This window comes from Crocuta crocuta, unplaced genomic scaffold, assembly GCF_008692635.1.
Source record: "Crocuta crocuta isolate KB4526 unplaced genomic scaffold, BGI_CrCroc_1.0 scaffold271, whole genome shotgun sequence".
In the NCBI taxonomy this organism is placed as follows: Eukaryota; Metazoa; Chordata; class Mammalia; order Carnivora; family Hyaenidae; genus Crocuta; species Crocuta crocuta.
This window is the reverse complement of record NW_027527824.1, coordinates 6785173-6806733: the sequence shown is the minus strand read 5'-3', so window position 1 is coordinate 6806733 and position 21561 is coordinate 6785173. Positions and strand designations below refer to the sequence as shown.

The 21561-nt window shown below is 51.8% G+C and overlaps 1 protein-coding gene across 12 annotated transcripts in view; it reads right to left on the bottom strand.

Annotated features, from left to right (window-relative positions):
- SIK3 (SIK family kinase 3) overlaps positions 1–21561 on the bottom strand; it is a 243066-nt gene that overhangs the window by 940 nt on the left and 220565 nt on the right. For 8 of the 12 annotated variants that reach the window (XM_077777598.1, XM_077777606.1, XM_077777559.1 and 5 more), the window contains 10 exons: positions 17754–17904; positions 16946–17071; positions 16592–16677; positions 15986–16095; positions 14712–15051; positions 13244–14124; positions 3945–4108; positions 2947–3079; positions 1928–2098; positions 1012–1234 (listed from right to left, as the gene is read on the bottom strand). In XM_077777598.1, coding sequence (XP_077633724.1) covers positions 1941–2098; positions 2947–3079; positions 3945–4108; positions 13244–14124; positions 14712–15051; positions 15986–16095; positions 16592–16677; positions 16946–17071; positions 17754–17904 — 2149 coding nt within the window. In that variant the 3' untranslated portion in view covers positions 1012–1234; positions 1928–1940. Of the gene's footprint in view, positions 1–1011; positions 1235–1927; positions 2099–2946; positions 3080–3944; positions 4109–13243; positions 14125–14711; positions 15052–15985; positions 16096–16591; positions 16678–16945; positions 17072–17753; positions 17905–21561 lie in introns of those variants that run through there. The other 4 variants (XM_077777614.1, XM_077777582.1, XM_077777591.1 and 1 more) reach the window with 2 other exon arrangements.

The following is a 21561-nucleotide window of genomic DNA, read 5'->3' as shown; positions in this document are numbered from 1 at the left end:
ACAAGGTCTACAGAAAATACTCCGAACAAAAGGTGCAAGTCACAATTCAAATAGAACAGAATCTGGTTAAACATGTCTCTTTTAAACAAAAATTCCTTTTGTTTTTATTTATTAATAATAATAATAATAATAACAATAATATCAACATTTACCAAAAACAATTCCTACATGATCAAGAATTAAAATAGGGGCTGAGGATGCCCAGGGGGGAGGAGAAGGTTCAGAGAGGAAGGGCCCAAGACAACCTCCTGTTCTTTGCCTGTGTCAGAGCCTGAAGGGGAAACACGTGTGCGTGCCTGTGTGTGTGTGTGTGTGTGTGAAGAAACAACCCTCGTACAGCACGATATAGAGTGAGAAGGCAAGAGGACACAGAAAGCACAGTGAACCACTGCCAGGTGTTCAGTCTGTGAGCGGAGCCAGCAGGACGGGAAAGGCAGCCAACCCTCCAGGTTGGAGGAGGGGAGCGGAGTGACGAGAAGGCTCACACAGAGGGAGATGCGCCAACTGGCCCCGCCTCCGGGCCAGGCCCCTCTCGGCCTCCACGCTAAAGCTCAGACGCGATCTCGGCCGGGCCGGACAAGTCTTTCGGGGGATCCCAGCAGTCAAGACCTTCCGAGGTTCCAGGCCTGGCGGTTCTTTTTTGTTGGTTTTTGCTCTCTGTTTTCCGAGCGCCAGAGGCCATCACCCCTTCCTGTCTCCCTTTCCCCGGCCACTAATAATCCCCAGGATGTTATCTGTTAATAGCTGCTCCTGGGAACAAGCAGTGCAGGGAAACAGAGGGTGCTCTGCCGGGGGAGGCAGGGCAGGGGAGTGGCTCTGGGTCTCCTGGCCTCTAGTTTTAACTGCTTTGTTCTTCTGTCTCAACAAAGGAACGGAAGAAAGAAAAAAAAGAAGAAACAAGGAAGAATGATAATCACCTCCAAAAGAAAATACATCAAAAAAAAAAAAAAATTAAACCAAAACCAAACCAAACCAAACCACCAACTCAAAAATACCAAATACACTTTCACAAAAGGTGGCAAACACGGATATCCTGTTTATTTCCTCGGTGACTTGGTCATACAGGCAAACACGGCAAAACCCCCTCAGGACCCAAAAGAACCGCACACTGATGAGCCAAAGTGAGGAAAGGAGCCATGACACTCTAGGCGGACAGAAACACAATGGCAATTTGGCGCAATGCTGCTAGATACTGTTGGTTTAAAGTCATTTCATTCCCGAGCTGTACACACACCTGCAACAGAGCAGACACACACAGGACAATCAGTTCAGAGCAAGAGGCTCAAACACGCACTTGAAAACCGTCAAGAAACGCAACTGGCTCACTTTACCTCAGGTATTTTAAGAGGTCTGCCATACTGAGGCTCGAAGACAGGTCTGCCAGATGGCTTAACCTTCCTCCCTGCTTTCTGTCAGAGTTTTCAAAGACAGAAGCAATACTACCTACTGTATGTTTAGGCAGGACTCCAGCCCAGCTCGTCAGTTTACCTGTTTTCTGCCACTGGCCTCTGATCACATAGTTCCGCTGTCTGGAATATTCTTCCACTTGCAGCACTGCCTTGAAAACTATGGCTAGATAGGTTTTCTTGCTGGGTCTCCTGCCTCAGGACTGAATTCAGGGATCGTCCTTCCCCCATTACCCTGGCCAGAGGGGCCCCGTCCTCCGAAGCCGCAGCTCACTTCCTGTCTCGGGGCAGGCTACGGCACCCACAACACGTGTCTTATCCCCATACGTAAATCGAGGGACTGTGGCCAGCATTTCTCCTGTATGCTCCCTACCTGCCCCCCGGAACCACCAGCACGGCGCGTCGTGACAGAGCAGGAAGATGCGAAGACGGAGAGGGGAGGGGTGGCGCTGTCGAGTCCCCGGGCCACCACACACAGAAGGATCAGGGGCTGGGGTAGCCCTGGCCAGGGAAATACTCACTCTCCGCTGCCTGCTACACGCCTGCCTGCTCCATGCTGAAGGAGACCTCGGGGTGCTTGTAGCTGAGCAGAATGTCTGTGATGCACGTGGATGGATAGCAAGAGGAGTTTAAATGCTGGCTGCCGTCAGCCAGGTCCGGACGCTCGTGACCAGCTGGACCCTCCCTGCAGTCTGCAAGACCAGAAAGAACCTGTGAGCTTTGCAGAGAGCTGGGGGCCAGGCGGTGGAGGTGGTCGCAGGAAGAGAAGTCTGAGCGCCCTGGAGCGGGGCTCTCACCCTGAATTCTAGCTCCCAGCAGGCCCTCGGCCGCAGGCTGGGCCGGGGTTCTTCCTGTACTGAGCTCCACTCGGCCCCGTACCACACACTGCTGCAGTGTGGCCGAAGACAGCACGCAGCACCCTCAGAAAGACTTAGCTCTCCAGGGAGAAGCCCGCTTTAGCGCTAGCAGGCACGGGTTATGGGGCACCCTCCGTGCTCCAGGCATTCTCCTGAGCACTGTTAACTCGTTAAGCACACAGCATAATCTAGGATTCAGCCTCTATCGTTCCTGCCCCTTTATAGAGGAGGACCCTGGGGTTCCGAAAAGTTAAGTGCCTTATCCATGGAGCCTCTAAATGGCAAAACCAGGATTTACTGCTGACCTGTCCATTCCAAAGCGTATGCTTTTTTCTGTTATGATATCTCCCTTTACTGGTTCTAAGGACAGGCAGGCATAGTCCCTACGATACAACGCCCTCTAATCAGAGCCAGAAAGACAGTTATTAAAGCAGTATCTTGTCGAGGCTTTACAAAGACAAATGTGATACCCCTGCACTCAATCAGAAGGTCTGCTTCTTTATATACTCATTCTCGATGGAGAGAAGTGGGGAAGGCTCTTGGGCCCAGGCCTCGTGGGGAAGCTATGGCTTCCCATCTCCCCCTGAACCCTACATACAGAAGAGGAGAACAGTCACTAGTGAAGACGGGGAGGGGCACCTCCAGAAACTTCCCCAGGGCACCCCACGCATAAGGCTCCTCACCCTCACTTTCCCCATCTTGAAACTGCTGGCTCCCCATGAGCGAGGACTGGCTGAGAACTGCATCTGACATCTGGGCGGAGCTAAGTGCTTTTCCAGCCACGAGACTCATTCCTGGTAAGTTATCCAGCTGCACCTGCAGAAAACAATTAGGAAAAGAAGTCAGGATACCAGAGAACATGCCACTCTCAGGTGACCCACGGTGACAGCCGTTCTCTCTGAAAGGGCCCGGGCACAGGGCAGCCTCAGGCAGCGGTCCCAGGCTGTGCCCCTAGACTCGCTTCCTTCCACAAGGCGCCATCCTTCCCTTGTGGGGGGGGCGGTGATGGATGCATGGTGAACCTCAGCAGATGGTCACGTGCCCTTGACAACTACGCGGCCTTCCAAAACGAGGTTTCTGACCTGTCCCATCACCACAGGGCTTGGGTCTTAGGACCTGACTGTCCAGTAGCGGTCTCCGTGGGCACCACGGCACACTTCATCTGTCCTGTCCAACACGGGGCCACCAGCCACAAGTGGCTGAGTACTTGAAGTGGGACTGGTATGACTGAGAAACTAAATTTTTTATTTCACTTTAAATACATTTAAATTTGGATGGCCTCATGTGGCTAGTTGCTACTGTATTAGACAGTGCTGCCCTAGGAAAGCAACGTTTTGCTGAGCTAGGTTAGTTCCCTTTATCTGAATAGTTCAACGAACTATTGGAAAACTAACCAGAAGTCTACGGGTTCACTTGCTGGGGCTGGAGTTTAGACTGGGGAGAAGCTCAATAACTCAGCCCAGAAGGAACAGAAAACAACTACTCGTGATTCCTTGGTCTGAAGTTTGGAGCACAGGTTCCCCCGGTCTGTGAGGCTGACGCAAAGCCATGCTTGCCTCGACCCCAGGGGTGCTGGACTCAGGCTGGGGGAAATGGAAGGGCAGAGGTGACCCCACAGTACTGCTGGCTAGGCTGGGACTGATCGGGTCCCACTTCTGAGAAGCAGGAGAGGCCAACATACATAAGCATCATCGCTGTTCTGGATCGTGTGGTGCCTCTGGAGGGTCCGGGGCCTGTGGTGCTCACTGACGGAGGGGCGTGTTGGGTACCCAAGCCCATTGTGACCCGGCAGCTCCATTGCTTGTCCTGGAGAACCTCTATCCATGCAGTTCCCTACGACAGACTCTGAGGAGACAGAGCAAAACAGGGTCAGCGGCCGTAGGGTTTCTCCTGATACTGTCACTCCCATCCAAGGACTGTCTTGCCAGAGACAATCCACAATGGTGAGGACCACGTGTGCACCATCGGCTAACCCTCAGCTGGCTGTTCAGGGTGCTTGGAGGAGCCTGGACTGGCCTGCCAGCCCCAAGTCCCACAGCAAATATGAGCCTCTTTATGGAGGGATCATAAACCCCCACGAGAAGAAGTCCGTATGACAGCGGCTGACTGGATCACATTGAGCCTTTTCTTTTTTTCTTCATTCCTGTTTGCCTGACGGCACTCTTTCCCTAACCTACGTGCACATAAGAGTCTTTCGTGGAGCTCTCAGGGACCTCTAGCCTGGAAGGATGGCCTCCACTCTGTGCATGCCTTCTCTCTCCTCCCTTGGCTTCCCCCTCAGTGGACCGGCCCAGTCCCCTCTTCTGCATTTTGAAATGCTCTCCTCAACTGCTTCCACGGCTCCTCCACTCTTTACTTTTGTACCCGGACCTTCTCTCTCTCCTCACACTTACTTTGGTATTATCATCTATTTTCAGGGCTTCAACTATATTGCCTCTAGATAAAGAATTATTGACATAAGCTCCAAATCCATAATTCCAACTATTAACCTTACCCTGGAAAGCTAACTGACATCTACCACCATACCGAGTTCCAAACTCATCAACACCCCGACCCCAGGCCATCTCAGACATCCTCGTTTCCCTATGTTCCTAACCTTCCAGATGTGAGCTCACCCGCGCTCGCGCGCGTGCACGTGTGTGTGTGTGTGTGTGTGCACACGCGCCTGTTAGTTCCATACTCCTGGTTCCACATCACCTTAAACCTAAAGAATCTACCTCTACAATACTGGTCACTTCAGTCCCTCTCTTTACGATCTTACTGCTTCCACTGAAGCCCCACGACCTCTTGCCTGGATTACCGGCCCTCCCCGCCAACCATCCCTCTACGGCTACTCTACAAAGATTACTCCTTCCACAGGTAGCCCAAACAGCTCATTGTCAGAACGCTGTCCCAGCCTGCCTTCCAGTACTGCACGCTAAGCTCCCCGGCGTGCTAGGCTCCAGTCAAACGGGAGCACTTAACTCTGGCCCACTCAACTCAATTCCATGCAGGTGCCCTCACTGTTCCTCTCCCTGGAAATGCTCACTGCTTCTTCCATTCCAGCCAGTCCAAATCAACTCACCTTCCTAGGTCCATCTCAAATGTTAACATCTTTTTAAAAATGTCTATTTATTTTTGAGAGACAGAGAGAGAATCCAAAGCAGGCTCCAGGCTTCGAGCTGTCAGCACAGAGCCCACGATGTGCGGACTGAATTTATGAACTGTGAGATCATGACCTGAGCTGAAATCAGACACTTAACTGACTGAGCCACCCAGACACCCCTCAAGTGTTAACAATCTTGATGAAACTCTCCCTTCAAGCAAATAAAGATCTTTTGCTTCCTTTAAATGTCAGAAAACGTTAAAGGACTCACTACTCTAACGTTATTCCTGACACCATTTTCAATTGTGTATTTGTCTTAGTTCTTATTAGCTTGCAAGTTCTCTGAGGATAAGAATTGCATCTTGTGCACGTGTGAGCCTTCAGTATTCCAGAGCAGTGTCCTATTCCCGGTGGGCATGTAATAATTAGCTCTTTAACTGATATTAATATATGCTCTCTTAATATGGGTTAGTATGCTGTCAGAGCCATGCCCCTCTGGACTAGATACTGGAGAGAAAAGCGTTCGAGAGGACTGAATATTTCCTCTTGACCAAGGGTGGTCAAGAAGACGACCAGGCCACAGCCACGCTGGTCGGACCCTCCTGGTCGCACTGCTGGCTCTGGTCCTTGAGTGCCTGGTAGCCGAACATATGCATTGTTGGCTTGCTTGATCTTTTTCAGTCAATGATCCTCGGCAACCATCAGGCTTATCTTCTGATGAGCTCCACCCTGGCCAGACCAGGTTTTTAATAGGAAACACAGCCCCAGTGCTAATCGTGCCCTTCCAATATCTATTTGAATAATGGAGGTAAAATGGGCTGCATAAGTGTTGGGTACAGGGTTTCAGGTCTCCAGATTCAAATGGTCTCCAACCACAGTCAAGGTTAGGCCTGGCTCAGGGGCTGGGGTGGGACCGGAAGGGAGGGAAACCAACTGACTGCACGTTGCTGATAATGCGATGCATCTGGAAGAAAATGAAAGGAGGGAGGCTTCCCAAATGCCAAAGGTGATGGCAAGTGAGAAATCTTTTGGAAGTTCTCTGAGCAAAGAGGCCAAAGAAACAGAGAGAAGCCAATTCTTTTGCTATTGAAAGCTGACAGCTGGAAGAGAGAGGAAGAGAAAAGAAAGCCGGCAGCAGGACTTTCCACGTGGACAAGTCCTCAGTCCTCATCCCCATGCAGCCTGTCTCCTCTCGGTGGGCACGGCTCACGTGCTCGCCCCGGGCCAAGAGAACCCACGGGCAGGACGTGGTATGACGCTGGCTCTGTGGTCCGCCCCGCCAAGAAGCTACACAAACAGCTGCTGCTTACTTTCTCAGGGCATTTCCGAATGCCTGTCTTCTCTTCGCTGAGTGCTAACACCATCCACTCAGTTCCCTGGGGTTCCTTCCTTCCGGATAACACAGCTGGTGGCCCCACGCCCCCCCGCCCCTCCCCCACCCCGTGCCGAAGATGACACAGGAGCTCTCCTATTTAAAGATTTCCTCAAACGTGAGGAAATAGCAAAGCTAACAAAATGTACAGGTTCTGGTTCTTGATATCTGGCTCCTTCCCACTTCTTCTAGAGGCCTCGTCTAGAGTGTATTTGTTAAGTATGCTAAGTCTCCTTTCCCTCTTTTTTTTTTAATTTAATTTTATTTCTGAGAATGAGGCTTCTCCAAACCCAAACACCCACCCTGGTCTTCCTGCTATGGGGAAGGTCGCATGGATCCTGTCCTACCTGTCTGTTCTCTTCCTGGCCCTCAAGTTCAGGCCCAGCATGCCTGACGAGTGCCAGCACACGAAGCCAGCTAGTGCTCGAGGAATCCCTCAGTGAGCCTTCCTGGCCCCCCAGCCTGGCATCAGGAGCACACGCTTTGGGGTCAGGGAGGCCTGGGCTGGGATCCCAGCTTCCCCAGGACTCCTGAGGCTTGAGCAGGCCCCTTGCCTTCACTGGGTCTCAGTCTATTGGTAAAGCAGGACTTACCCCACAGGTGTGAAAGTGCTCGGTGCGCTGAAAGAGCCTGGCAAACCCTGGGGTCACTTACGCTCATTTCAGGTGTCAGGTCTGAGTGCACAGGGCATACCGAGCCACGTGACAAAAACAAACGAGGAAACCCTGTGTCCAGAACTGTGGGGTCAATTTACCCATATGTGAGAGAACAAGTGAGTTACTGACAATTTAACTTCCAGAGTTTGGTTTAGGAGTTTGGGTTAATTTCCTCTTGTTTAGGAGAGACTAATGTAAGTTTAAAACGAGATGAAAACAAAGTGGATTAATAGGAGTTAGGCAACAAAGTTTCAGTTTAGTCTGTAGTCCAGAGATCTGGAAGGGCTGGCCTCTTTTGCCCGGCAGAGAGCATGCCAGGCGCTGCCGATGGAGAGACAAGGAGGCGTAAACAGGAGAGCATAAGACCAGGGAATCCAGACACTCAAAGCCAGGGTCCAGCTCCATCACCGACTGTGTACGAACCTGGATAACATGTGTCGTCTAACCTACTTCCCGATCTGAAAATGAGGGTTGTCACTGGGGGCTCAGAAGACACCGTGGGCGAAAGGCCCTTTATGACATTGTAAAGGACTGTACAAGTAAAGGATTATTTTTAATAAGAATGTCGAGTCCCGAGTCTCTAATCCATTGTGATGCTCCATAGCGCCCTACCGACCAGTGGGAGGGCGTGTGTGCGGGGGCGGGAAGGCCACTAACCCGCTGACTGAGGGACAGGAATCCCAGGCTCAAGCCTTTGGTGCCCTGGGCCAGTTCAGCAGCTAGAGGCATGGTCAAGCTCACCGAAGGATGTATCAATGACGGTGGAAAGAGGACCTCCGGGAGCAGCGTCCTCAGGTGCTGAGCAGGGTCGAGCTGACAGGGCACGGGGGCCGAGGGGGGCATCTGATCACGCAGGGGGCCAAATACACAGAGGGACGCAGTGCGCACCTCCCCCTGCCCAGGAACTTTGGGGCAGCTTGCACAATACTCTATTGAATCTGTCAATGTTGACTCACCCTTACTCATTTACTGGGCTTTAAGAGAAAAGGAGAGAAATGACTTGTGTGCAGAGCCCTCTTAAAGGTCCTGAGGGGTGAACCTGACCCAGCCTGTCACTGTCTCACCCTCCGTGGGGCCTGAGTCCGCGAAAAAACTGCTGAAGCTGCCGAGGCTCGGGGGAGAGGATGTGGTTCTTTGCAAGTCCAGCTGGTAATCTCACCATGTAAACTGGTCACGCTGTTGTACTTATTTATTTGCTGAGTGAAAAAATGAAGCGTACGTAAGATCACAGAGGGAAGACAAGCTTATTTCTCCTTCTAGAGTGACAGGCAGGGAGATGGACAGGCAGCACAGTGCATGGAAAGCCCTGGAAAGCATGTTGGAGACACACCTTGGGCATGCTGTCTGCTCAGTGCCCTGGCAGGGCCCGGCCCCACAATGACTGGCAGAAGCGGCCATAAAGGAAAGAGGTAACCGTGGACGCTGATCTGTGTCATTCAATTTTCCTGGACTAACACCAGTGATTGCTGTTCGTCTACCCGGAAGACCCTCTAGCTCTCTTCTTTAATACTTACACCTCTTACAGCACTCATTCTGAACCCCTGTGGGGTAACGCTGTTTATGAGCCTGCCTGCCTTCCCAACAGAGTATAAGCTCCCTGAGGGCAAGGTCTTTATCTTTTCAGCCCTGCACTCCCCACAGCACCTACAATCCCGTCTTGTGCAACCCAGTCATTCAGTGAACTTGGTTGGATCTCTTGTTGTGGGAATAACCGATGAAGTGCTTGGGGCCTAGCATGTAACCACACAGAGATGGAAATCGTTAAAGGAAATAGCAGGCATTCCTCTCTGTCCAAAGAGATAAACAAGCATGAGCCTCCCGCACTGGCCTGCAGGGAGCTGGGACAGCGTTATGACCTTTCTTGGCAAAAGCGACAGCGAATTATCTAAAGGTTCTTTGGTAACGAAATACTCCAAACTCTTAAGTTTTAACAAGTACAGAATCATGTCAGCTTAAAGCAGCAAAAGATGGTGGAACCACAGTTCCTAGTGTAAAGGGGTTGTGACATGTGCATTCCAGGGTGGCCGTGAGCACAGAGCCTCGAGTGCAGAGCAGAAGCGCTACAAACGGAATTCCATTCTTCTCTTAGGGGGCTTTTAGCTTCATTACGCAGCAGATAAAGAAAGGAAGGAGCGGTTAGAGGGCAGGCCCACAGCCATAGGGGAGGCTCATGATGTCTAAGGTAAGGACAATGGGGCCATCTCAGGATAAAACACCACTTTAAACACACAGGTTACATTCCTAAAGGTGGTTTTAACTCCTGAGCAGCACCAGGCCTCTCCGAGGCTATTAGTTTCCCTATTGCATTAGCTCACTACCCTGGATTATGAAATCACAGTAACAAACTCGTGGCTTCATTTGTTAAAGATAATTGTACATGTGGTTTCAAAAGTCACAAAAAAGAAATAGATGTTAGAAAGAGGCAAAGCAAATGGCGCTCAAGCAAGAAAGGGCATACTCTGTAGCTACGTTAAAGAGTAAGTTTAGAGTCAGCTGGGTAGACGGAATGAAGGATAATGTCTACGATGTATTAACAAGCAGGGCAGGAGCTATTACAGCATCTAGAAAAGTCAGGAAAAGCCTATTTAAGAAGAAAGAGGACTTTGGGGGGAAGATGCCAGCAAGACTGATAACGAGGCAGCAAGCACAAGGCAATGTGGAGCCCAGAGCCTTGGGGATATGCTTCTGCCTTGATTTGTCCAGAGAGCAGAAGAGAGGGCTGTCGGGGATAATGGTAGTGTGGTGGATGTGAGGAGGGAAGGAGAAGGAAGGGGAGGAGAGAAGGGGTGACGATCCCTCAACTGGGAGAGGCGGCAGGGGAGATCTGTCACAAGAGTCACAACCAACCGTGAAGCTCTGGCCAGAAGTGAAGGCCTTGGACTCGTGCGGCCGTGCTGTTGCTGGATCTAGATCATACTCTGGATTCTAGAAAACCTCTGCCCAGATACAAACTATGTGCAAAGTGGTATTAAAGGCAAATTAATGTTTACTGCTGCTGTGTACTTTGGTTCTATTTATTATCAGACATAATTTTTATTTTCACTTAATAGCCAGTTTCCCTTTGTGTCTGCATAATTAACACACGGCAGGGGCACCCTGGGTGGCTCAGTCGGTTAACATCTGACTTATTCAGCTCAGGTCATGATCTCAGGTTCAAGCCCTGTGTCGGACTCTCTGCTGTCAGTGCAGAGCCCACTTTGGATCCTCCCCTCCCCTGTGTGCGCTCTCTCTCTCTCAAAAATAAAATAAATGTTAAAAAGAGAGAGAGAGAGAGAGAAAACACATTGTATACTATTATATCACATGCAATTGTCTTAAACTTGAATAAATTAGCACTTTTTGGGTGTCTGGGTGGCTTAGTTGGTTAAGTGTCCCACTTCGGCTCAGGTCACAATCTTGCCATTCACGAGTTCAAGCCCTGCAAGGGCTCTGCGCTAACAGTTCTGTGGAGCATGCTTCAGATCTGTGTCTCCCTCTCTCTCTGCCCCACCCCCGCTCATGCTGTCTTTCTCTCTCTCAAAAATAAACACTAAAAACAATAATAAAAAAGTAAAAAGATAATAAATTAACATTTTTAAAGTGAAAATAAAAAAGATAATCCCTGCCCTTAGCTTCTACTACTTCCCTCATGTGCACTACATTGCAAACTTGCCAAGCCTGCTTGCTCCCCCTGAAACCCCACGGCCCTCCAGACCTCACAGAGACATTCCCACCTGCTGGTCTTGCCCCCTGCTTCTCCCCTCCATCCAAATGGGAAAATCCTCTTCGTCCACCAAGCCCCAACTCAAAGGCCACTTACTGCTGGAAACCCCACTCCTCTGACCGAGAACCTTCTCTCCCTTTCTGGTGTTCCCAAAGCACTTGTACCAGGCAGCTACATTCTGCCTCGCTTTATGTACCCAGTAGGCCAGCAAGCTGCTACTCTGGCAATTTTGGGACACAGGTGAATTCAAGCCTCTCCCCCTTCCCCCCGCCCACCCCCCTCCCCCAGCTTCTGAACGTAGGAGCCACACAGGAGGAAAAACTGAAGAGAAGTTAGAATGTTTGAAGAAAAACATTTCCAAAGGTGTTTTCATACATGGCAAGGCAGGCTGGGGGTAGCAGGGAGTTTACACTATTTGCTCCAGCTCTGCTTTTTCCTCATTGCCTTGCAAACCAGGACACGCTGGGTCAGCACCTGCTGCAGTGAGCTGAGTAACTCTTGGGTTCAGGTGCCACTTAACGGCAGCTCACCCTGGGGGCAAATTACATAATCTGGCCTCATTTGTCTCACTGGTAACATGGGAACAGGAATAGTTACTGCCTCATAGGGTTGTTATGAGGATTAAATGAATTTATATATGAATAGCAGTGGGTGTCTGGCACATGGACAGCACCGTAGAGATGTTAGCCATTCTCCTTTTTATGCCAACTCTACTATGCTAATCCAGTGAAAGCTTTCATTCACCCAGGAAGCCTTTCCACACCGTCCCTGATACTATCACCCTGCCTCTGTAGGAATATTCCCAGTGACAAGGAGCCCCGAGGCAGCTTATTCTAGAAAGTTCTTATTAAGGTCTTCCCCAGGAGTTGACGCTTGCTGCAACTTCTATCCTGATCTTGATCTTGGACCATAATACAGACTCCAAAGAGTCTAATCCCTTCTTCCCTCTGGGAGTCAGGATGGTTCTCCTTAGTTTTTTCCCCTAAGCCGAACCACTCCTAGTCTGTCAGCCATTCCACATAGGCCCTGGTCCTGAGCCCGCTCACGATCCTGCGTCCACCTAAAATACAGCAGCCACGGGTGAACACAGTATGTGTGGCTGGTGCAGGCCTCTCAGCTGGATGGCACCTGTTTGTTTGTTCAAAAACCCGGGAGTTTTAAACTGTTCTGTGCAATCACACGGCCACCTCATCCGTGTGCCAATACGCACAGCCGGGAGGCGCCAAGTCCTCTTCATAGACTGATCCCGAGCAAGGCCTTCTGTCCAGCTGTGTGCCACAGGACCTAATTCCCCTAGGGGTCTGTGCGTTGACCTTAAAGGACAGGACAGGAGATGCAAGTAGCTCCGAGACGGGAAGGATGGGCATACGCTCGGTTTCAAGGTTGTACATTTTCTGGAGAAACTCACTTCTCATGATCTATGCTGATGGGACGGAATCAGTGCAGGTTATGTCTAGGAGGCCAATGGAACCAGTTTTCCGAGTCTGACCGATGGCTGGTAATCCTAATCTCCTTCAGCACTCATCTGTTACATCAAGTGACGCAGGATGACACACGTGGGGCCCCTGCGACGCCGTGGTACTCTGTACTCTGCTTGCGAATGAGCTGAGCAGAGCAGTAACGATGCCTCGTGCTTGCCTCTCGTTTCGGAACAGCCCGTGCTTCTCTCTTGCCCCCTTATTCCTTCTGCCCGTTTTTCACGGATGAGAAGAATAAGAACCCGAGGGATTAAGTGACAAGTTATGGCATTCGTGATAGAGGGGGGTCCAGAACTGAGGTGGTCTTTTGACTGATTTACACAAAGTCGTACTTCCCTAGCACTGGCTAACTATGTTCCATGGCGGAAGTTACACTGGGCTATTCTGATGACAGGAAATTCTGGATTCCAAGGAGCCGTGGTGTGACTATGGGAAGTGGGAACTACTCTTAACCGACTGTATTATTTAAGTGTTCGTCTTCTATCGCTACCTTTTTATTCTCAAAGCAGACGCCTTATCGGTTGGTACCCGTGCCCTATATACTTGTTCCCAGGAAGGTCCCAAAGGCCTTCTCAGGAATTCTTTGTCTCCTAGGAACGCAGAGCCCTGGCTGGGAAAAGATACCGTCACTGAGTTAAGGGAATGAGGGCAGACCGGCCCGGGACTTTCACATCGAAGACTCTTACCTCGGCTGGACACCTTGTTTCTACTGAATGCGGCAGGTGGCTGATGTCGGTAGGCGTGTAACCCCAATTCCTGTGCGTGGCTCACAGTGCCCAGTAAAGATTCAGGGTCCCCAGGTCCGCCAGTACTCAAGAGCAGGGGGCTGTCACGGCAACCTCTGGGCGCTGTATTTGGGCTCGTCCTGTCTGGAAAGCAATCCTTGGCCGCCTCACAGGGGCCCTCCTCCTCCATGCTCTCCGAGTGCGCGAGCGCCGGCTGGTGAGCGTACCCGTGGGCCGGGCCGGGGGAGGAAGCCTGCGCCATGCGTTCCTGTGCCCTGACCTGGAGAAGGTGCTGGGGGCTGGTGTGGTGGTGGTGGTACGAGTCAGCATTCTGATAGGGTAAAGCCTGGCGCTCTGTCACGGTCTGTCCCCCGAGCCCGGGAGCCAGGCTCCCAGCGTCCCCCTGGTTCATGTGCCTGAACAGCTCCTGGTACTCGTGCTGCTGCTGCTGCTGCTGCTGCTGCCGCTGCCTTTTAACGAGCTGTGCAAACTCTGCCGGGGGCAGCCGAATGTCCGAGTGGCCGGTGAGCGAGTGCCGGGGGGAGAGCAGTCCTTGGAGGATGTGGGGCACCTGCTGGTGGCGGGTATAGTCTGGCGGCGTGGGGGACAGCAGGGCCTGCTGCAGCGCTGACGTGGCATAGTGCGGTGGCTGCTGATGCGCGCTGGGAGGGAAGGTGGGCAATTGGTCAAGTGGAGGGACTTTCAGGGCTTGGGTTGGAGGGAACCCCACTCCTGTTGAAGGGCTGTAGCTGCTGGGGGAACCCCGGGACTGGTCCGAAAACAGATGGGGGTGTAAATGCGCCTGGTCGTAGTTAGCAGGGGAGAACCGATTCACGTTCAAGCTGCAGACACAAAAGGGAGTGAGAACCAGGCATCTGGATGACGAGAGCGTGAGACTCCCCCGGGGACAGCTACCACCCCTCCTCAGCAGGGCGCCCCCGGCACAGAGAACTTGGGGGGGGGGCCGCAATGGCACCATCCCTACTCATTTGCCTCTGCAGGAGTGTCAGGGTACCTGGGGCGCCGTGTGTGGAGCAGATCCAGCTCCAGCTTGAAGACGGCAGCTTGGCCCATCCACACAGCATTATCAGAGCAACTAAGAAGCACCGATCTCTTAGAGTAAGAGTGGCAGGGAGGGAAAGACGCCTAAGAAAACTGACAAGGGGCAACTAGCATTTTAAGAAATTCTTCTAATAGGGCGATTCTCTTCTTGGCAGACAAATAGGAAGGCAGCTCTGTCATTCTCCTCCTCTGTCAATGAACAGGTTTCAGGTTCAAGCCGGCCCACCCACCCTGACATTATAAACGGGGAGATGGGCACAGCCCAGCCAGACACGTTCTCCTCCCCTTCTCACCCGCCGCCCTGCTAAGGGGCTTCCTCCCACGCAGACCCCCTGGACGGATGGCTGGGGACTTCAGGCTGCCTCACCTGTGGGTCTCTGCGCTGTCGGCACTCAGCTGCTTGGACAAGGGCCGGTGCCCGTAGCTGAAGGCGGCCATCAGGTTGGTACGGTGCTGCATCTGAATCTGACTGGCACTGGGGCTGACGGACATGCCCCGGCCGGCGGAGCCCGCTGCTGCCCCCGGCATGCCGCCCAGCACGTCCACGGGCTCCTGGACTTGGATGGTCACCGGCTGCGGCTGGGCGGGCTGCTGGAGGCCCAGGCAGGTGAGGGCAACGCCAGGAGGGGGGGAGCAGCTCTCAGGCTGCTGCTGGAACACGGCACTGCGGGAGGGCAGGCCCGGAAACTGGGAGGGCGACACGGCGCCTGCAGAGACAGGAACCCGAGTCACGGGGTGCCCGGGCTGCCTGCTCACTGGAGGCAGCAGGAGCCAGTGGGGACGCTCAAACCGGGGGCCCTCAGGTCGGTGCTTCGGCAACTTCAGCGTGTGGAAGACTCGTGGAGAACGGGTTAAAACCCACATTCCTGGGTCCTGCCCCCAGACTCTGTATTTTCAAATAAGGTGTCTGAGAGCTGGTCCCAGACTATTCTTTGAGTAGCTCTGATTTAGGGCAGCGCTTCTCAAACTCAAACATACATGTAAATGGCCCAGCGATCTTGCTGAAATGCATGGGGTGATGGAGTAGGTCTGGGATGGGACCTGAGACCCTACTTTTCCTGCTGGTACTGTTGGTGGGGGTCCCCACATAGAGTAGGCAGGGCCCAGGGACCAACTCAGGCTCTTCAGGGGGTTGACACCGTGTGGCGTTACTTAAGAGACTACCAGTTTGGGTGACACTAAATCCTCAGATCACTGGTCTCTGAAGGCCCATACCAATTAGGGCACACTCATCTTTCCCTCCTCCTAAACACCCACAAGAGAGGCTCCCACACATACAACAGAGAGCTGAATGGAAGCATGACAATGGGGAAGGTTCTGGGAGCAGCTTTTTACTTTGTAGGGTTGGAAGGGGTTTTATCAAAAGTATTAATGGTTAACCTACTGAGAACTATCTTGTGCCAGAGACTGCTAAGTGCTTTTCAGATATTTATTCATTGAATACTATTATTATCCCTCTTTTACATTTGAAAAGCTCAGGCATGCAGAAGCTAAGTAACCTACCTGAGGCTGCACAGCTAAGGAGCTGCTGGAGCCAGGATTCGAACCAAGGCAGTCTGGCTCCAGAGCCTGTACCCTTAAATCCTATTGTGCTTTTCTCCAGGTGGCTTATTCTGGCTCCGTCTAAACCCCCACACTCACCGTGAGACTGGATCATGGTGCCGCTCATGGGGGGTGGACTATTACTGGGTGGTCTGAAGAGATGGTTGTTGGGGTGGCTGGGGGGTGGGCTTGAAGGCTGGATCCGTAACCTTAAAACAACAACAAACCCAGATAAATAAGTAAATTTCCTGAGCTGATAGTACAGCCTTTGATGTTACTTTCAGTCACAGGATACAACATAAGCAGAAACTTTTTTTCTTTCTTTTTTTTTTTTTAGTTTTGATAAGACTCCGGGCTAGAAAAATACCCATAAACCACCCACCACCGTGTACTCAGGACCCACCCACGTCTTATTTTCCCAGACTTTGCAGACACGGGGAGGCAGAGGTGACATGGTGGGCCTCTGGCCTGGCCTGTGTTATTGCTGGATTACTCTGCCCGTGGGGCTAAGAAAATGAAGTGGCCCCGGACTGAACAAAGTCAGGATTTCAGGGAGGCGGCCAGCGTTGAAGTCAGTCTCTCTGCACTTCATATAGGTTCTCCCAAGGTGGATGCTAAAGTCAGTCTATGTCCCCCATACGAGTCGGGCCAAGGGCGGCAAGCCAAAGAGACAGCGGCTGGGGTGCGACCCGAGTGACCCATTACCTCTGGAGCTGGTGGGTGAGGAGGGCTGGCTGATTTTCACAGGCAGCCTGAAGAGGTGGAGAAGGCTGAGGAGGACAGAGAGAATCCTAAACACATGGGGGAAAGGAGAAAAAGAACTGTGAGCCTGACGATGAATCAGAGCTATTCCCGGAAAGGGGAGAAACAGAAACAACTATCTGTGACTGACGTTTCTGCTTCTGTGGTTCATCAGAAAGTCTGACCGCCTTTCCTCACATGTGTCCACCGTAACCGTGAGTCCACTGTGCCCCGCGTGAGCGCCTCCCCAGCTCACAGGCCGATCGGCCTGCGGGCACACCCCAGACAAGCTGGAGGGAGCGGGCAGTGGGGGCCCACCTGGATCTGCTGCTGGAGGATCTGGTGGTGCTGCTCCTGCTGGTACAGCACGTGCTGCTGCTGGGTCTTCTCCAGGGCTCTTTCATCGACCTGCCCCCCATACATCTTCTGCAGCTGCTCACACTCCTGAAGGGAAAGGCGGTTCAGAGACACAGGGTGCAGCCAGGCCCACCCCGTGCAGCGACGTCAGTAGACGCACATCTGCCCCCGAGGTCTCGTGCACAGGAAGAACCCCGGGAGAGGAACGGTGTCCTTGAAGAGCAGCTAACCCACGTATGCAGGTATCTGTGTACTAAATGTATTCACATTCTGTGCTGGGTGAGTGAATGGAAAGGCCAAGCGTGGCCCATGTGTGTGAGAGAGAGTGTACAAAGCACACGTCGCCTGAAGCCTGGTCATCAGGGAGGCAGGAAGGATGCTGGCCCTTCGCAAAAGCTTGAAGACACACTCCCTTCCTCTGGGAGCACCACTCCCTCCCCACCGGAGCGCCTAACTGGGCGCTAACAGTGCCAAGCAGGCTTCAGCAACGCCCGGTGCCCAGAAGTCAGGAGCAGAATGCCAGGCCTGCCCACTGAAACGCAAGCCCAGAGGTCCTTCTCTAAACATTATGGTGAGAGGAAAAAAACCCAGGCCCTTCACAGGGCGAGCAAGTTTGATCCTGGGGAAGGCTGTACATACCAAGGAGCAAGGAAAGAGCGTTAGGAAGCTACACAGATTTGAACCTCGACACGAACAGGGCAGAGTTTGCCACACTATCGCTCTACGTTCCCTAGGCTTCTCCAGAGGTGCCTGCCGTCTCTCCCATTACCTGCTGCAGCTGCTTGATGCTGCTGCTGTTGGCCAGCTTTTCCAGGTGAGCTTTGAAGGCCTGGATGCTTGCAGCCCCGTCTGAGAAGCGGCGCACGGGGGAGAAACGCTCCGTGGGGAGGTGCAGGGTGTTGGAGTCCTTGTAGGTAGAGCTGAATACACGGGAAGAGAAGGTTAGAGGCGAGGACTCAGGGGCTTGGACCACATCACCCAGGGACTGCTGTTCCGAATGCAAAGATGGCTGGCTGCACGTGGAGCCCTGCGTACTACGCCATTTCCAGGCCGTCTCCAGAGGCCGGTCGTTTCCCTAGCCTGCTGCCCTTTCCACAACTCCAGCTGCACATCGTCCATTTCCACTTACCTTGAGCTGGCTTAATTTCCAAGCCCGGTGAGGTCCTGGAAGCAAATACGTCCAGTTCTTACAAATACACTAGGTCAGAGAGAAGAGTTTTCCAGTAGCCCTCAGGCCAAGCTGTACGGGGACTCTTGCTTTCATACTCAGGACTGTCTAGTGCCTTTCGAAACCTGAAATTCGCTGTATGACCCAATTTTCCCTGAGCAGTACCCTCTGTATGACCAGAAGGAAACTACAGTCAGCTTTGTGGCAAAGGCCTGGTTTGGAAGTCACAGGTCCTATGCCAGAAAGTGGAGGGTGGAGGTTCACGCGGGAGGAAGGGGGGGGCTTCTGATCCCCAGATGGAGATAGCACATTCTTAAGGAACTTCAAGATCCTGCGCATGAACCCAGTCAATGCAAATGAGGTTGCCCACTGTGAAAATTCACTTCCCAGAGCAGAGTGCCTCCCCCCAACGCTCTAATGAAAGAGGAATCATGTAGACTGACTACAAAACCTCACTGCTCAGTCAGAACAGCCAGTATCTCACAGAAAGAAAGAATGAGCTACTGATAAGGAAGGCCTAAGGCAGCATGGGAGTCAGAAGCTAACACCTCTGTCACCTCATCAGAAGGAGATGTTTACGGGGTGAGGTAAGCAGATGAAGGGCCGGCCAGGCGGCATGCCAGCAGCTGATGGAGAGGATGAGGCTTTCACGTCCAGGGCAGGGATGGTACCGCACTGAGCCACGGGTGAAATGACGCAGCGCCGGGCTAGCTGCTTGCTCTGGACTGAAGCAGAGCAAGGCTCAGGAAGCAGCGTGAGCAGCGAGCTCAAATACGGTGTAGCCAGGGAGGGCCTCAGAGGCTCTGGTGGCTGCACAGAGAGTGGCCAGGAGTCCTGGCCACGCGAGAAGGCCCTTTGCCCTGCCTTCACTAGGGAGGACTTCAGTGTCAGCCTCCACCTGATGCTCAACATAGAGGGGCGCTGGGGACATAAGCATGGACACATGTGTGTAACACAAAAGACAGATGACTTTGGCAGACATACTCCAGAGTCCGCGATCACGGAAGCGGCTTTTCAGGAACATCTCCTCAGTACTTCCTATTTCCGTTTCTACTTCAGGGGTCTGGAGTCAAAGCAAAAAATAATACTGTTTTCTCCTAAAATCAGAGTCTTAGGCTTTCAATATTTTCTGATACTGGACCCGTTTTGGATTCCCTCAGAAAGTCGTGTTCTTCGAGTGGTGAATACGACCTGTCTGCACAAACCCACTGTGTCCCGTCAGAGTGGCAACTCCCAGGCCCAGGTGTTTCATGACTTTTCCAGAAGCTCCGGGCTGAGTCAGGTCAGTCTGGCACAGAAACTCCACAGGGACAGCTCCGATGCAGTTGCTCATTTTGGAAGCACTGACAAAATCAATTTGTGTTTTACTTTTATCGGCAATGTGTTCAAGCTCAGGACAGCCTCCTGGTGGAGTGATATTCCCACTACACTTTTCAAACAGAAACTTGGTTCCCCGCCTCGAAAAAAATCCATCGTGTGTTTGTTTTTTTAGTTACACTTAAAAAAATTTTTTTTTAATTTTAAATGACATACTTCCAGGATTAAAAAGATCGATCAGACCCCTCTTCTGTCCCCATGCTGGACTTCATGAATTACACCCCAGAAGAATAAACGTCTATGGTGTTCTTGAATCATTTCCTCCAGAAAATGAGAGGGATTCAATAATCTGTCTAGGTCGCTCATTTTCAGTGTTTTATGGCTTTGCGAAGTTTCTCTTTTCCTCTAAAGACTAACTTCAGTCTCTGGTGTTGCTGTATTTTTATAGTAACCTCATCCGCACACGCCAAGTTTGTATAAACGCCCCACCTCACACAAGCTGCCACTCATCAAACATTCATTCCAACTCAAACTCACTTGACCACAGGAAACCCCTGAAACACTCTACTGAGAATGTCCACATGAAAACAGACAGCGGACAGATTTCCAGCAGGCCAGGCCTTGACAGGGAGCTCCTGCCAACGTGGCCTTCCTCACTAAACAAGTGTAAACAGGCCCGAGACTCTGTGATAAAGGCTGGCTGTGGGCAGGTGCTGATCTTCAGGTTTTTCTGCGAAGAATATCTCCCGAGGAGCGTGTGCAATCAAATCGGGACACCCAAAGGACTTAAGCTAAACCGCAGACTCTGACAAAGGCTAAAAAACAGTCAGGCTGTGGAGGCAGGGAGGACAGAAACGAGCAAAGAGACAGAGGTTCTGTTAGGTAGCAGTGGAGAGCTCAGAGCTGTTGAGAAACCACAGAAAATGTACAGTGGGGGTTGCGGGGGAGGAGGGAGGCAGCTCTCCAATAACCACTCTGAGCACCTTTCCGTGCGGCGCCCTCACAGCGCGGGGCCTGAGAGAGTCTCCTCAGGACAACACTGTCTCTCTGGACAGGGAGACATTTTTTTTTGAGAGCCGCCATTCCTGTTAGTCCCTGCCAGACCATTTTTACTGTTACTCACGATCCTCTAGAAGAGCTTATCTGCCTTCTCTCAGACTGCCAACGCGGCACTAATTACGTTTCAGTCTACACAGAGTTCACCTGTCCCTGCTGATTGTGTGGATGCCTGACCGGGAACTAGCCACAATAAAAACGCTGTGTCAAGCTCGCCAGTGTGAGCTGGTGACAAGACTTAACAACAACGCGTTCATAAGTGGCCTTTCCTTGGAACCTGACTGCTTTTCAACTTTCTCAAGTAAGGCTGCTTTCAGCATCCTCCCAACGAGATTGAAATAGAATGGGCTCTATCAGTCGGGGGTGGCTTGGGAAGTGCGGCCCACGAGCGTGGGGACAGCTTCAAGGTAGACACAGCTAAGACTTTTAGTCATTGAGTTATTCACAGAAGGGAGTCACCTGCTTCAGCTAGCCACAGGTGTCACTCCCCTGTGCTCCCAGGCTTACTTGTATTCAATTTTGTGACGTTTTCTTGGCTCGTTATTTCTTCAAGAGGATGAATTACAAATGTAACAGAGACCTAGTAAGAGATTTCAGCCTTCAGAACATTATCGCAAGAATGACTTCTCGAGCACAACACTTAAGAGAATGCAGTATCTGTGCTCTACCATTCACAAAGGGATGTTCCTTCCTCCATGTCCAAGCTCACTGTTCAGTGGTGACATGATAAGAAATGCTCATGCTTTGGAAGGTGACAAGTTACTAAGGGTCAAGTCTATCGATACGGCTACAAATCCTCCCATTTCCAGCTGGCCTCTAAGAACGTCACCTCCTTGCAGGTTTCAAGTTCAATCTCATCTCTGAGTCAACACCTCAAATCACGAGAATCAACGGTAGACCATAAACACGTCTACAAGGGAAAGGAAAGAAGGATCTCGTACTGCCCTGTACACTGCTCAGTGAAGGAGCTGAGAAGATGTGAGCTCAGGATGCCGTTTAAAGCCTCGGTGTGGGTCACCATCACTGTAAGTGCAGC